Consider the following 17,180-nt stretch of genomic DNA (forward strand, 5'->3'; position numbering starts at 1 on the left):
ACCCTCAAATCCCCGTTAAACCTGAGTTATACTGTGCGAGAGGCGACTTAGAATGTATTTTATTTGCACGTGTGACAGGACTTGGCGGTTAGTTCTGCTGTTGCCTTCCATGAAGCCCCCTAACTGAGTTGTGTGTGTGGCAGTGCACTGAGGAGGTGTGTGTTCCTGCTGCTGGAGTGGCACAGAAGAACAAAAACATGGATTGGGTTAAAGCAGGAGTGGGAGGTGGCCGTCCCTCTGTCGCACCTCGAGTGCTGCGCTCAGTGCTGGGCCCTCACTGCAAGAAAGGCACCGAGGCCCTGGAGCGTGTCCAGAGAAGGGCAGCGGAGCTGTGAGGGGTGTGGAGCACAAGTGTGATGGGGAGTGGCTGAGGGAGCTGGGGGTGTTCAGTGTGGAGAAGAGGAGGCTCAGGGGAGACCTCATCGCTCTCTGCAACGACCTGAAAGGAGGCTGTGTGAGGTGGGGTCGGCCTCTGCTCCCAGGGAACAGCGATAGGACAAGAGGGGATGGCCTCACGTTGTGCCAGGGGAGTTTCAGGTTGGATATTAGGAACAATTCCTTCTGAGACAGAGCGGTGAGGCACTGGCACAGGCTGCCCAGGGAGTGGTGGAATCACTGTCCCTGGAGGTGTTCCAGAGCCGTGAGGATGTGGTCAATGGGCACGGTGGGGGTGGGGTGGAGTTGAGCTGGATGATCTCAGAGGTCTTTTCCAACCTTAATGATTCAAACAAATCACAGAATATCCAGTTGGAAGGGACTCATGAAGATCAAGTCAAGTTCCATGTTGTTCCTTGGAAAACAGGGATAAAATTGTGATTTCTGGAGCTGCTTTGGCTTTTTGCTCCTTTCCCCCAGAAGGACGAGGTGAGGAGCATGTTCATTCCTGAAATGTTTCTCCTTTGTTAGAGCAGAGGAGAGGTAACCCCATGAGAACTGGGTGCTGTAGCTGGGAAGTGGTGCCAGACTTATTTTACAAGACCTAATTGTGGGGGGACAGGATCTATCACTGACAATGAATTCAGAGTTTCTGAAGCGAGGACTTGCATCCTTGGCAGGCCTGCTTTCCAGAGGCAAAGTGTGACAGATACAGTACTTATCTAATGATGAGTTGGAACATAGGTTATGTTTTAAGCACTTGAAACTAAATGTGAGCACATCATTTTTGATAAAAGCGCTGTCTGGACACATTATATGAGTGCTTTGGTCCTTCCAAGTGTGAGAGTGCTTTGTTTGAGCAATAGCCACCCAATATAAAACCAAAAACCACCTGATGTCTGAATGGATATCAACTGTTGATTATTTAACTTCAAATGAGTTCACTCCCAGTCTTGCTGTGAAATTGGCAAAATCAAATTACGCCTGCAGCTCGTGGCAGGGTGCCTGTGGAATGGACAACCACAGCCTGTGATGGCTGCTGCTCTCTGGAAGGCTATGGCTTCATTCACTGTCAGCTCTGCACTAGGAGCTTAAGGTTTAAGTGAAAAACTGTGGTTTATAATCTAGAAATTTAGAAAGATTCAATTCCCTTCATATTTAAAACCTAAGGCTTTGATTCAGTGATGGTTTGAGACAAATAGCTTTGAAGTCTTATTTCGAAGTAGTGTGTGAAGAATAGTAGGGTTTCCTCTGTCACCAATAGTGGGCCCTAGTGCTGCTTCTTGTGGTAAAACAATAGTGAAGAATGTATAGACAACTTCCTGGCCCATTAAGAGGTATTATTTATATCTGGAGGAGCTTTAATAAGTAAAGCTTTGTAATTAGTGTCAGTTACATGCTTAGAAGTATTCAGTATCATTGTTGCAAGAGACTATGACATAATTATATGTAATGCAAGTGGCTGGCAAGTCTCTACCTTCCTAAGAGCTAGTATAAATATTTGTAGAAGAAGAAAACAAGAAAAAGGGCTGCAGTAAAACTTACCCTGTCTTGGACGCTTTTTTTTTTTTTTTTTTTTTGCTGTTCAGTCTTACATGGGTAGCAAAAATGACTAGTCTTGAAAGGTTTAAGAAGTAATCTTCTTGATGACCTAAGTTTACATGCAGTGGTGGCAAACTTTAGATAATCATACCTGGTAACATTGATGTGTTGTGGCTTTGTTTTTTGAATAATTTCTCCTAGCGGTCCCAATTAAGATGAACCAGTAAACTATGACAAGAAGATGCTACCTTCCATCTTCAAAGCCCTAGATGGTATCAGCACAGGCTGCTGCTTGTAACTGCAGGCTGTGCGTCTCCTTCCTGGAAGACAGGGTTGCTGTACAGTGTTTAACCCTATACTTAATGGGAAACTCACGTACTATCCAAGCAGACTGGCCACGTGGGGTGGCAGGCCAGCAGGCCAGTGAGCAAAGATGATGGCTCCTTGTGGGTCAGCAGCCTGCAATCCGGCCGTGGTTCAGTGCACGTGCAAATGCTCTGAAGTACCAGTTCATTCATCTTGTTTTTCATTTAGTTTTGTAGGTCTTGCTTCTAATTCATCAGTGTGTTCAGGAGAGATTCCATAAAAGCTCTGCCCGTGTGCCAGGCAGTGTCGGCTGGAGGTCAGCAGGGATGCCGTCGGTAGCCTCCAGCTACCAGCAACGCACGCACTCTTCTGCATTAGTGCTCATCCTCACCAGCCTGACCCCAGCTGCAGCAGGAGACAGTTAAATGTAGCAGTCTGCACCTGCTTCTGCTTGCTATAGAGCGTGTCCTTTATCCTGCAGCAGAAATATTCTGGAATCCTGCAGCTTGCATTTTATGCAAATTGTAAAGCAGCATATACTCTTTCTGTGTTGTTTTTTTTCCTGTGTTGATGAGTTTTTCTGGCATGCTGCTAGGAATGCATGGGATCATGCAGAGGAGTTGTTTGGTTTTTATGGAGAGAATGCAGCATGACTTGGAAAAAATACAGCTGTCCTTGAATACTACCACAGTATGTGGTACATGACTTTCACTGCATCCCTCAGTTATTAAAATCTGTTCCTGCTGATCTTCAGTATTTCATTGAAGTGTGAGGCCTGGACAGTAAAGCTAGTATTTTCATTTTTGTATTTCATCTTCCCATCTAAGTGAGTTCAGTGGGGGATCTTCTTATTTTGCATTGCTGCGTGCATGCACAGTGTCTAGCAGAGTGGGACCTGCTTCTGTGGCTCAACTGCTGCAAGAGATTCTAAAGCCAAAAAGCCATCTCCCCTGTGAGCCAGAAGCTTGTGCAAGGATGATCTTGTCAAGTTTGGTAGTGTGTTTGCTTGTTGTGTGCATCCTTTGATTTGCTTTCTGGGGTAAAACCACACGGCTTCCAGCTGCTGTATAATGATGAAGACCTTGGGGAGGTTTTGAATTGCGTTGGGAGTTTTCCTACAAACTGCAAATTAGGAGACGGCAGAGAATTGCTTACTGGTTGGTTTTTCCCCCTTCCTCTCCATCTTTGTATAAGGGAGTTGACAGCATGTCTAGAAAGGGGCAGCTCTCTCATCCACACTCATGCTTCTGCTGGTGAACGCTGAACCTCTTTCTTATCACCTGGATAGCCACTAATGACAGCCCTTCTTCAAAGGAGTCGAGGGCAGCATCCAGGCCTCCTGGTCAGGACTGTTCTCTTACTGGCAGGTGGAAAATTGCTAGGGAAATGTCAAGTCTCTGCAATAATTGTTCCGCTGATGGGTTAGAAATGAGTAGTAGCTGGAACATAAAGGTCAAGAGATTCCAACTTTGCAGCTCCCAGGGAAAGAAATATCCTGTGGCTGTTGGCAATTGGAGTGGTGAGAAGGCAGTGAAGTTCATAAAGTAGAACTGTTATTAGAACAACATGATGCATTTTGTGTTATTTCAGGAATTTGCCATGCATTTTTCTAGTGTAATTTTCTGGTTGGTGTTCTGTGAGGAGGCTGCTTTTCTTCAAGTTCTAGATGCTTTGTAAGCAAGGAAATGCTTCTCAGCATGTTCCTGGCTAGAAAATACGAAGCAACGTGTGTAGCTTACAGGTAAATTGTCCCCAGATATTCAGAAATGTTCATGCATGAAATAAGGATGAGCTGCATTAGAAATGAAAGAAAAAGCTATAGGTAAGTTTTATTAAAAACAAACAAACAAACAAAAACCTGCTTAGACTAAGAATTACAGCTCAGAACAGTGAAATATTTTCATATTTATTTTTCATACCTTGTTTTATGGGCTAAAATAGAAATGACTTCACACTTTGAAACACTACATAAGGTTTTCTACTTCTGAGACTGCTTGTGGGCAGTATGGCACAGGTAGCTGTGGGCTCGCTGGAACTGCAGCTGTATGACATGCCTGGAGCTACTACAATAGCGATAAAGTAATGGGCTGATTAATATTCATAAAGTCTGAGAAAAGCAAATTATCTCAGTGGAATGTTTTTATCTTTCAAGTGGAAATAATCAATCTGCTGCTAACTGTAGCTGTCAAAATGAGATGATTTCAGTTAGAGGTATTTCTAAATGACTGCTCTTCTCCATGGCTTTGTCTCAGTTTATTGCTTTCCAATGTGTAAAGAAGGCACGTTAGGAACACCATTCTGACCTTGTGTATTTTTGCTGGAAGGCTTGCTTTGTGTCTTAGGAATGCACTGTAAACTTTTATTTCCAGCTTTTTAATGAATGGAGCAATCATGTCATCAACTTCATCAGCTGGGAAGAATATGTTAATTGAGAAGTCTTTAAATAAGACACCAGGCTGAGATAAATATAAACTTTTCTGTTTCCAGTTAAAAATGCTCTTGGCCTATTCGATGCTGTTGTTCCGATGTCAAAGTCCTACTGCTTATCCATCGTGAGTGTTTTATGACCATTTTGGTTGAACTCTGCTCTCGTCCCTCTTCTGACAGAAGGCAAAAGTCTGTGATGCCTGTCCTCCTTTGTGGGTGATAAGGAAATCAATGCCAAGTGAAACAGAGCTTGTGCGAAGCCTTTAGCAAATGGGTTGTAGCTGGGGAGGGAAGGAAAAGGAACAAGTAAGATCCAGGGGAAGGAGAACAAAACACGTGGTGGTGTTGGAAGAAAGGCCATTTCTTGGTCTTCAGCCTAGCCTTCAACTGCTCATGCCTTTGGCTTGAGAAATGCTGTTCGAAGGGCGGAGGGATGAGTTCCCCCCAAGTGTTTGAACCCAAGTGTTGTGTAACAGATCTCCTCGTTAGATAAGAACATCAGCTGTCCTGTGTATGTGAGTTGTCAAAGTGACTTAAAAGGTGAAGTGGACAGTTAAAACCTGTAGTGACCACATCCTATTGTAGCCCAGGGAGTATAGTGCTGTTTAATGTCTGAGCGTAGCGTATATGTAATGGCCTCACGCTGCTTTATCCATTTCATTAGAAGATATTCCTCCATGATGTTAATGGCGCTGGTGGATCCTTGGAATATCCATGTTCTTTTTCCCCTCCTGTGAGATGAAGATATCTTATGCACCAATTTGTTTTTATTTTACAGACTATAAATTGTTACGTCAGTGGCTTGTCGCACAAGGTAATGTGTTCGGAATCGATGCTGGAAGAAATCGGTAGCATCTCTTCCCTGTTAATTTAGCTAATAAGTATATTCTGCAATGATGAAATAGCTGATCTAAATATTGTTTAATTTTCTTAATCATGGAGCAAGCAGGGAAAAATTCCATCTGTACAAATCAGTGAAAGGGACTCTTATGATTGGTATAATCTCTGAAATTAAATTGGATAATGTCTGCATAATGATAGGGTTTGCATGGCTCTTTAGACCTCCTGCTTTTGAATAAGCTTGGGTGTAATTATTATATTTTTCTGTTTTGTGGTACTGCCAGAACCCAAATTTGTTTGGTACTTCAATGTATGATTGAAGAGTCTGGATCTTAAGGGAGAGTTATTTTGTTTTTGGTTAAATTATGTTGAGCTGCGATTGTTGTTGTTAGAATTATAACCAGAGTGAGTATCTATGAATCCGTGTGAAGCTGGACATGCAATGGGTTAGACTGCTTCTTACTTCTTAAATATATTAGAGTAAACGTTGGATCTCTGAATATCCAGCTGGATCTTGTCCATAGCCTTACTGATTGAAATGTTTGATGGAGGAGTGAGGTGAGGTTGGTGGTTGTGTCAGAAGCACTCAGTGGCCATTGAAAAAGAGCACAGAACAAAACCAGAAAACCCAGCTAACACTCTTGTAGTGGTCACTCATTTTGGCAGTCTGAGAATTATGACACAGCCAGAATTAATGCATCTTCTGTGTGTGCCTGTTCGTGCTGTGCTTGGTGGCTGAGTGTTGTGGGGGAACTGCAGAGGCTTCCTTACTTTTTACTTCATAGCTGAACAGAAGAAGATGAAATGGCACACCTCACCTGAGTCATCGTACGCTGTACAGTGCATTCCTGAGCAACTCACCTCACATGTCATTCTTCCAAAAGAAGAAAGGATGTCATTAGTTGGGCCGTGAAAACATGACTTCTGAGGGGAAAAATAATTGCTTAAATGACTTCTGTTATGGATTTCTGCTTAAACAGTAAGAAGACACTTGCTTCTGGCTAGAGACCTACTTCCATAAAGTAGAATAGCTGAAGGGGCAGGGATTCAAAGTCCTTGTTTTGAACTCATTTTCTTCGTCTGTTTCAAATAACATAAGGTTAGAAATCTCCCTTGCGTTGTAGTGCAACTTGTTGTGCAAGTGATGCATGATGCCTCCCGGCAGTAACTGAAGAGCTGAGGACCTGTCATTGCCTTTGTTAAGGATGATGTTCTTAGATCCTTCCGTGATCTTATCCCATCAAGATGAGTAAACCAGAGCTCCTGTTTTCATTTGAATCTTCATCAATCTCTGTCTAGTGTACGGCTTGTATATAGATAGCTGCTTTCGTCCAAGATTTCTAAGTAGGTTGCACTCTGAATTTACTAAACTTGAGGCTTCTGTGCATAGACTAAACAGAGCCAAATGAGAAAACCTAGTTGTTTGCTGCAGCTCTGACACCGGAGCAAATGATGTGAAAACATGCTGTTAGTAATTGAATCTTCCTCTATAGATGCTGAAATATTTGGTGAAAAATGCTGTGTTTAGAGCAATTGCATCATAACAGGGAGAAGGGTTCAAGTGATGGCAGTGTAGGCAGCTGCTTTTCTTAGAAGATTCCTCTGCAGTTGTGTGCCTTTGCCATCTAGCATTGGCTAATTCCCTGCTACAGTCCCTACCAAAGCTGAGCTGTACATCAGGAGGAAGCTGTGTCTACATGTAAGGGAAAAGTGTTATGATCATCTTTTGAAACCCGTGCATGGCTGGATGGTTGCACGTGAGAGCAGATGGAAGGGTGCATCAATAAGCAAACATCCAGTGATGAGGGCTAAGCATGTTCTTCTTAAGTTCATGTACTGTGGGACTAGACTTAAATCCTCTGCTTGCTTCTTTTTCATGGCAAGTAAATGTGGAACAAAGTTGTTTTTTTTCACAGATGGCTGTCATTGGGGCTGTCCGTTTACTACTTCTTCATCTAAAATGGTCTTTGTCTGGGAGCTTTTCAGCTGACTTTCTCTAGTTTCAGAAATCTTTCATTTCAGTGACTTCTGTGCTCTTTATTCAGAACTTTGCTATTAACTAGTTATGCAGTGGCTTGAAGTTAAACTGATGATACCAGCTTCTTGTAACTACAGCAGCGAGTGGGGAAACTGGCACAAAATCAGAATGGCATTTAAAATGATGCTTAGTTATGCTGCTGTCGGTTTATTTTTGAACAAACCAGAAATGGGTTTCTTGTTGGTGGGACTTGCATTTTAGCCCAAAACAAAACACAACGTTCTCAAGTAGGAGGGTTCATGTTAATGAAAAGAACATCAATTGGAGTACTTTGCTAAATGACACGACTGAATGCGACCATTGAAAAATGAGGCTTTCCTTATTTTTTACTTTCAACTGTAATGTTGCAGGTAAATTCTAACCATTATGGATTTTTGGCAGGTGTAATTTAGAGTGAAGACTGTTTGCTTCTGGAAATGTAGTGTTAACTTCGAGGACTCACTCTGTTATATTTCACGAAGCAAAATACTTCTGATGGAAACAGTGATCAAATGGTTAACTTACTGATGCCTTTGTTGTGAGTCATCTAATGTCTTCCACTGATAAGCAAGTAAGATCACCCTCAGTGATTTATCCTCCGATGCATATCCTATTTGCTATTCCTATAGAAGAATGATGTCCTACTAAAAATGGTGTGCTGTAACAAAACTTACCACGTTGAAGCTTGCATGGGACTATAAGTAAATTGGTACAAATCCTTGTCAGGGTACGTATGCATGTTGTGAAATATATTACTTTACTCTTTTATTTGACCTTCAGAATGTCATTCTTAACTTGCAGCTACTCCACATGCACTTGATTTGTTCCGTGGGTGGTGTGATGGACAAGCCAGCACTTGGAAACTTTTCCCAGTGTGATTCAACCTCCCTCCTATTTGAAAACATTCCTTACGGGTTTGTGACATGAACACCTGGGTGAAGCTGTTCTTAATGAAGCTCATTCTGCACAGTGTACATGATGGCATCGCTGCCAGTTCTTTGGTCAGCTCTGGCACGCCGGGCTGCAGCACCAAGCTCGAGCCCGTGGTGTGGGAGCTGTGGAGGTGCTGCTCTGTCCCCCTGCTTGCCTGGGGGAGGTACCCAGTGCCAGCAGCAGGGGAAGGTCCCGGTGCCCTCCTTCCAGCAGCAAGAGCGCTGCTCTGACGTAGGTGGAGGAAAGTGGGTGGCTCTCCTTGCCTGGTTAGGAAATGCTGCTTTTATGTAATTCTTTTTCACACTCCAGTTACGCGTGGAAAATAAAGTATGGGTGTGGGCATATCTTTCCATTAAGAGAATCTGGGAACTCGGTGACTGGCATAGCTGTTGTATGTTTCTGTACTGAGTAAATGGAAGCCAAACATGAGAATGAGTTCCCGTGTTGTGCTGGCTTAATGAAGCACTCAGAGATCAGTGCCCGCACTCCTGAAATCGGTGTTCCACAACAGAAACAAAAGTCACACTGGGGTTATGCAGCACTGAAAATGCTGCCCAACGATGATCCTTGATACTCGGTGAGATCTGGCGACGTGGGGGCGAGCGGCGCAGTTCTGTGCCCTGCGGTATCACGTATTGATCCCTGTCCTCCCGTGTGGCTTTTGGCCTTAGAAGCTTTTGCCACTGAACTGCAGCACTGTCTTAACAAGTTCTAAATCTGGAACTGCGGTTTCAATTTATGTGGAAAATGTGGTTTCCAGAAAGCAAGAGATCCTCTTCAGCCTGGCAGAGGTTGAGGAGGTTATTCTAAATACAGGGTCTTACACTCTGACTTTATTACTCTAATATCTTGCCAGATTTTGGGAAATATAAGCATCACTTGAAGATAAGTATTCTACAAAACAGAAATAACTGACTGTGTACTGTAAGAGGAAATGTAGGTTGTAAGGCTTAAAACTGCTGGTGGGAGCAACCTGAGCGAGCCAAGTGAGTGGAGCGGATGTTGAAGTGAGATTGCGTTTGCAGAAAGCCTTGGTTCAATGCTGAAACAAAGATTACTCTGATGTCTTTATTAGATCGCTCTGTGCGTACTGCTGGGCCCATCATGTTTCTCATTTCTTGCTTTTCATCATTTGAAAACAATCGATTCTATTACAGTGTCAGCTCTTAACTTTTTTAATACTTGATTTTATCCAGGCAAATAAAACTAAAGATTGTTGGTTTTGCTAGACTGGAAATTCAAAATCTAATTGAAATACTTGGAAATGATTTTCCACTCTGCTAATACAATTAATATAAACTGTAAATCTTCTTTAACAGCCTTTATTGGAAAACTTTACTCACTCTTCAGAATGAAGGCTATTTGTTACTATTTTTCCATCAGTAATGCCAACAGGCCACGGCAGACCTGGGGAAAATACTGCTGACTCAAATGTGGAGGAGGACGAGGACTGGTCTCGATTTCTTTGGTTCTTAGTGATGGCTGGCACTGCTGCCTTTCAGCTTGGCTTTCATGCAGCTTAGTAAAATGTTTTAGCTGTGTGCCTTTATTCTGTGTAATCTCAAACTCTGGGATCATCTTGGTTTCTCACCACTGAGCATCTGTGAACTAGAGTGACTATTCTAGCCTAGGAGAAGGAAGTCCTTCCTTATAGTAGTTCTTAGTTCTTTGGGAGGTAATTGGAGAAGTGGGGTTTTCTCTGTTGAAATATTACAATTAATACCAATTCAGAAAAGCAAAATACACTTCCTGAATCGTGCTGAAGAAGGATTTAAAAATAATGCCTTCATTTGGAAGCTTGTCTGCATTACAGCATTAGGCAAACAGTGAAGGCAGATTGTAACTGAGGGTGCAGTCGTGTACTGTTTCCAGTTTGGTCAGCATCAGCGTGCCTGGTCAGCCCTCCAGGTAGAGGGTTTCAAAGCTTACTTCAGTCATCTCGTAGAATTTTATGTTGAGTCTCTATCTTTGCTGCTCTTATGCAAGTTAGGAGCTTGGAAACCCTCTGACAAAGTGAACATGTTAAGAACTGTGTGTTGATATGAGTGGCTGGTGATTTTTTTCTAATGCAAGAGATACAAAAGCTGCTCGATAGTGTGCAACTTTGGAGAATGAAAATGAAAAACAGTTATTGTGGTGCATCTTATTGTGAACTGGGCCTTGGATTGCAGGGCGGAGATCCCCCACTTAGCTCAGTAAAGATCCTGTTGTAAATAAAGAACTCTGAGCATTGGCTCTCCCCAGTCACCTGGCTTGTACATAGTGCTAAGATTCATTGTGGGTGTAGATGCTGGCTACAGGCCTGTCTGGTTACTGGGAACTGATTACTTGCTTGCCTTCCCTGCCCTCCCCTTCAACTATTTAGCCTTTATTTCTGCTGAGGTTATTTGTTTGTTTTTCAGATGAGACCCTTTTTGCTCTTCCTGCTACATCTGCGCCTCTGATGCACTCCTCTTCAGGCAAGTTCTTTCTGCTCACCTTTGTCTGAATACATCCTGCATTTCTGATCTGGTCTCATTAACTCTTTCTGATCACTCTTCATTTACTAAGAGTCAGCGTGGGTCCAAGAATAGCTTCTCTCATTTCTTTTTTCAGTTTTGAATTTTCAGTTGATCCATTCAAGATTTTAAAGGCTGTTCGTTTCTTTATATGTTAAACTGTTTTATAAATGTACTACAGCCACCTGTGAATTCTTGGACCCTTAATATATGAGAGAAGTTGATACTGTTAACTGGTTGATTCTGTAAAGCAGCTATGCTTTAAAGTTTTAGCAGAAAGATTTAATCCATAGTAACTTTCTGCAGTACTTGATGGAAGTAAAATTTGTCCATGTTTTTGTGTGTTACTCTGTCCACCAAACTCATGTTATTTAAAAAAAAAAAAAAAAAGGGGACAAAAAAAGAATTCTTACAGGCGTGCATGCCTGTGCATATGTTACGTTGTGCATATAGTAATGTGCAAGCATACACACGTACCCTCTTTCTGTTTCATTTTTTTCTCCCCCCACCTTGGTAATGTTGCCTGCTGTACTTGGATGCTCTGTACTTGTCTGGCATCTTCAGCTTTACTGTGATCTTTGCAATGCAAAAAGTTGCTGCTTCTCTAGCTTCTCATACTTCTCTGCTAGAAGAGATGAAATAGAATAGCATTTTTGAACTGATGCTTTGTTTTACTGGCTAGTAATATCTATGATAGAACTTGGAAGAATCTCCTCATAACTAACATCATGTGAACTTGTCATGAAAATTTGCATTGACTTTAAGAACACTTGCATTTTCTAACTTTGCTTTCTGTCCCCATGGTCGCAGACAAAGTTGTGGACTTGCAGGAGCAGCCAGGTAGCACTAAGTCACTTGGTCAAGAGGATTTTACTGCAGTCCCGCTTGATACTGCTGCTTCTCTTCTCTCCTTCTCTCCTCTCTCAGCTGATCCCTTTAAAGAGCACGCAGCCTTTGATACACTCTCAGATGGATTACCTGCAAGAGGCATTTACAAAGAAAGTGCAAGTGAGGTTTGTAAAGAAACAATGGAAAATGTAAGAAATCCATTCCTTGCAGAGGGAAGTAAGAAAGACACTTCCGAGATGAAATACTCAGAAATGGAACCCTCGTTTGCTAAAGCAGAAGCAGCCATTTTATTTCAAGCTGAAGAAGAAGTGCAGCTAGAGGGCCCTAAAGAATTATGTGATCTGGGGAAAATGCCTGCACAGCAGCTGGGTATGTCTCCAGAAACTCCTAAAGATTTGTTTGAGAAAAATGAGGAAGACGTCTTTTCTAGCAAAGATAAAGGCAGAGATGCTGATCATGGTGACAAAAAGGCACTGAAAGAAGACGCTGTTCGAAGGGAAGAGTATGTAGACTTCAAACCGTATGAGCCCATATGGGAAGTAAAAGGTGCTAGTGATGGACTGAGCAGCTTGAGGGAGGACACTGAAAGTAAGATAGATGGCAAACTGGAAACCAGTTTAGATGAGAAATATGGTGTAGATAAGCTGGCAGCACTGAAGGATTATGAAAGAGACAGTGAAGGCAGTGCTGAAGATCTGTCTTTCCCAAGTACCCCAGAAGCTGTAAAAGAACCTTCACAGAATTACATCACCTGTACTAAATTTGAATCCTCTATAACTCCTGATGGTAACGAAGTCAAATCTATTTGCCCAGTAGAAGAAGATGCTTCAGAAAATAGAACTGATGACGAGAAAAAAATTGCAGAAATGAAAGCTCAGAACACAGAACAAGGTGATTTTAGCTCTCGAGCAGTTGGCAAGCAGGAAGGCCTGGAAGCTGACGATGCTAAAACAGATAGCGCATCAACACCGCTATCCGACACTGCAGCAAGTATGCCTGAAGGTCTCACTCCTGATCTAGTACAGGAAGCATACGAAAGTGAAATGCACGATGCAGCGAGTACAAAACTTGCTTATGAAACAAAGATTGACTTAGTTCAAACCTCTGAGTCAGTACAAGAGACTCTGAAACCTGTGACGCAACTCTGCCCCTCTTTTGAAGGTTCGGAAGCTGCTCCATCACCAATATTGCCTGATATTGTCATGGAAGCCCCGCTGAGCAGTGGGACTGCTGGTGCAGAAGCATCTACTGTGCAGCTCGAAGCTTCTCCATTAGGAACGTTTGTTAGTACTGCTAGTTATGAGAATGTAAAACAAGAGGCTGAGAAACCTCCCTCGTACCAAGAGGCACTGAATGCACCATTGGCACTGGCCCAAGAAGCAGAAGAGGAATTGACACTTAAGAAACCTGATCGTGAGAGTAGCACCAGTCCTGAAGATCTAGAGACTTCGTATATATCTATTGCATGTGACTTAATTAAGGAAACAAAGGTCTCTGGTGAATCTGCTTCTCCATCCTTAACAGATTATTCAACAACACCAATAACAGAACACGTTTCTCAGGGTGTGCCTGAACACAAGGAACTTGGTGAAAAACTGTCTCCGCAGTTTGGAAAATCTGACTTGTTTGATAGCCAGGTAATACCTGACTTCCCTGGGAAGGAAAGTGAAGATCAGACTCTCATCTTAAATAGTACATCAGTTGAGAATATTGAAAATGATGAGGAACATGAACAACTGGTAGATTCATTGGCTGCTACTGGCAAGCCCTATTTGGAGTCTTTCCAAGCTGAACTGGACTCTTCCAAAATTGTTACCACCCAGCCATCTGAGCCCACACCTGCAAAAATGGCCAAGGCGGAGAAGATTCCTCTTCAGATGGAAGAGCTGAATGCCCTGGCTTATTCCACTGATGTATCTATTGCTACGGAACCAAAACCAGGAGACAGCAAAGGTCTCTCACCCATCGAGTCTTCTCCAGTCTCAGTAGAAGAAGACTTTGTGATGCTAGTTGATCCTAAAACTGGTCCTGAGTTTGTGGCAGAAGTCACCGACAGAGAAACGATGCACAAAAATGAACGCGAAGAGATCAGTCATGAGATCAAAGATGAGAAGAGGCAGCTGCCTTGCCCGGAGCTGCCCTGTGATCTGTCAGTAAAGAATGTAGAAGTGAAAACTGAAGAAGATGCTAATGCCTTGAGAAAGTCCTTGCAGGCTATGGACAGAGAAGTGCCTGAAGTTTCCATGGTGTCCTTACCAGCCGCAGATACCTCACCTTTACCTACTGAAAAAGAGATAGTCAGTGTAGGAAAGCCAGAAGCTTTTGAGAAGGAAGCTGAGAGAGAAGCTGCTTCTGCTAAGGAAAAGGAAAAACCTACTGCAGTCTTTTCAGCAAAGCTGAATATATCTTCAGGTAATCTGTGTGCACTGTCTTGCAGTTCACTAATCTCCATAATCTGTAGCTACACTTAAGCATGCCACGACTTACTCTTTTTTAAAGTTACTTTCTGTAAACTTCCCTATTTAAGCAGAGGGTAACAAAATAACGTTAGAACCTGCACTTTTCATACTCTGCACCTTTTTCATGCCCTGACTGCTTCAGTACTTTTTTTTTTTTTATCATGCTTATCAGGAATGGACTCACTGTCTTCAGTTTTCTTCAGTTCTGCTGGTGATCTGTTGGTGCACAGATAAGTCGCTACTCACTGTAAGCTTTTCTGTGATTGTCTACAGGCTGAGCATTAGATGGCCTTCCAAACTCGCTCCACACGATAGTAAGCCAAGGATGGTGTCTCAGTCTACTCTGTGTGCACAAGAGGGATTATTTTTCTTTCCATGCAGAATTCAGTTAAACAGCAGACTTTGAAGTTAAGGAAAATGTCCTTTCTGTTGTGGTACAACTTATGTCTGGAAAAGAACACGTGCAGCTCTGCTCACATGATTTATGGCTTGTGGTAGGTCCCTGCCAGAGGTAAATAGTGCAGGAGGGAGCGAAGTGCTCAATTTAGTAGGAAAGTGACCATTAAGAAGTTGAATATCCTGCAACCAGTAAGATTGGTTTACACACAGCACAGATAATTTTCAAATGGAACTTATGTGTCAGTGTTCCTAATTTTTCAGCTAGCAATGTGCAAGTTAAAGTAGAAGAGAGTTAAAGGAAGTTTCCCCTGGCATTCATTCTAAACTGTATGCATCATGGAGTTCCAGCTTCTTGTAGACTGGAGAAGTGCTTTGCTTTTTGATACTGTGGTACTCTGCTGCTGAACGGAGTTGTACTTCTGTGCCATGCCTGAAGATTCTAACAAGACATAAATCCATTAACAAAACCAGTTGTCTGCTTTTATTACCAAACTACTTCCAATTAGCAAGCAGAGTAATGAAACAAAGAGCTAACTAACATACAGTTGCCTTTCGCTCCGAGAAAGGACAGATAATTCATCACAGGGCCAAGAAGTGGATCTGTGCTGTGTTTGTTCTTCTGAGCTGAGCTTCACTGTGCTGTCCTGAAATACTTACTCATTGGTGCTGCTTGTTGAAAGCCAACTTAAATGCAAACATACCTCTGTGTACCTGAAAACGTAACTTCTGACAGCCCCAGGAGACTGCAGGGAGCCAACAGAAATGGTTGCAGATTTATTTATTAAATAAACTCCATGACTCCAATAAAGCAAACAGAGCTTTGAACAGCCTCACTGGCAGGTCTGGGTTTAGTGCTGTATGGCAGACCCTGAGGTAGCCTGTTGTGTTTGATGGGGGTGTCAAACCACAGGGATCTCGTACTTCATGGTGGCACAGATGTGAAAAACAAATAAAAATAAACCCAAACCAATTCAGAACTCATCTATGGAGAAACCCATCTCCATGTAAGTAGTTCCCACTTACAGCAGTTTCAGCAGACCACTTCTTTTTACCTTGCAACACTGGCAGCTGCTGCTATTAAACTCTTGTGTGTCATCTTCAGAGGTCGTGCCAAGTGCTCCTCTTTCCCCTCCCCTTTCTCAATATGTACTTGGCTTCCTAGCAGATAACCCTGCTGCTTTGCTCTCATGTCAGCTGGACTTTAAAACCCGTTTCTGATCTCCATAAAACTACTGTGTATGAAGGTTGACTTCAGCACGGACTTTGTTGTCGTGGTGCTGCACTGTGGCACAGCAGGCATGGCTCCAGCTTCAGGGTGTGGGCAGGCAGCAGCCGCTGGTGGGAATTGCTTGAAGGCCTGCTTGTAAAAGAGGGCTTGGATGCCATCTAGTGTTTGTCGGTGAGCGCTGACTCGGGTGCTACATGGCTTTCAAAGGATGGTATCCACGGTTTAGAGAAATTCTGACTTAATGTTCTTGGAGTCAGAAGCTAAATGTGCTACATATCTTACTCCTTTTGTTGTACAGACCTGCTTCACTCAACACCTAGTTTACTTGTGGGTAGAGGTCATTAGTTCTCACAAGTAGGGCAGAAAGCCATCTTGCCATAAGCTTATTTTAGCAGATGGAGGTTTTCATATACTAGCTTACAAATTCAAAGGACATTGTGGAGTCCCCCAGCCTGATACTTCTCATCCTGATGGTGAGTTGTATGCCGTGGTGTAACCACAGAGACAGTTCAAGTTACTCCAAATATTCATGCTGAACAGTGCAGGAAGCTTAAAAAGTAGATTTGAGAAGTTAATTCAGTTTTGCAGGAAACCCATTTGATGGTGTTTCTATCTATCTGTCACTGTTGACGTTCGTTTCTGAATATGCTGGGGTTAGGTTTCAGCCTTACAGGCTAACACGTCTCATTTTCATATAAGCTACATATAAGCACTCAGTACTTGAATTACAGAAATACAGAGATCTGCTGATACCTTATTTCCTAAATTTTCTTGAGGGAGCAGATGCAAAGGTGAATTGGAAGTGGGCAGTGTCCTTTGAGAGGACAGCTGAGCGCTATTCGAGATGGAGCTTTTTCTTAACTCCAGTGGTCATGGAAGCAGAACTAAAACGCCTCCTGCCATTCTGTAACAGCAAACCAAGTCACTGTGGTTATATGAAGTATAAAATGCATCCTCTTGGTTTGTTCCTGTTTCTTTCCGTATTGAGAAAATGATTGGTTAAACAGAGCTGCTCAGCTGATGAGAAGTGCTTGGTCTGGTTTGGTTTTGTTGTGTTTCACTGAGCCCTGGAATGGTGCCGAGCCATTTCCTTAAGGTGCATAGTATTTGTAAAATACTGTTTAATTCAACATAAAATCTTGATTTAATTTCATTTGGTTATATTCTTAAATTGTTTGGCTATTCAGGTCTTCTTTTATGCTACTAAGTAATAAATGGAGACATATTCTAGCGTGGAGAATATCTGGAGGAGTAGGAGGCATTAAAGGAGTCTCTGAGCAACATCTTCATGAGGGAAAGATCTGTTG

At 42.6% G+C, this 17,180-nt stretch overlaps 1 protein-coding gene across 6 annotated transcripts in view; it reads left to right on the forward strand.

Annotated features, from left to right (window-relative positions):
• RTN4 (reticulon 4) overlaps positions 1-17,180 on the forward strand; it is a 38,929-nt gene that overhangs the window by 1,177 nt on the left and 20,572 nt on the right. The window contains exons 2-4 of one of the 6 annotated variants that reach the window (XM_021389485.1): positions 5,429-5,464; positions 10,843-10,899; positions 11,749-14,199. The exons of 1 other annotated variant lie outside the window; for it this stretch is intronic. In XM_021389485.1, coding sequence (XP_021245160.1) covers positions 5,429-5,464; positions 10,843-10,899; positions 11,749-14,199 — 2,544 coding nt within the window. The remainder of the gene's footprint in view (positions 1-5,428; positions 5,465-10,842; positions 10,900-11,748; positions 14,200-17,180) is intronic. 4 more of the 6 variants (XM_021389486.1, XM_021389487.1, XM_021389488.1 and 1 more) reach the window with 4 other exon arrangements.

This window comes from Numida meleagris, chromosome 3 (genome assembly GCF_002078875.1).
Source record: "Numida meleagris isolate 19003 breed g44 Domestic line chromosome 3, NumMel1.0, whole genome shotgun sequence".
Classification (NCBI taxonomy): Eukaryota; Metazoa; Chordata; class Aves; order Galliformes; family Numididae; genus Numida; species Numida meleagris.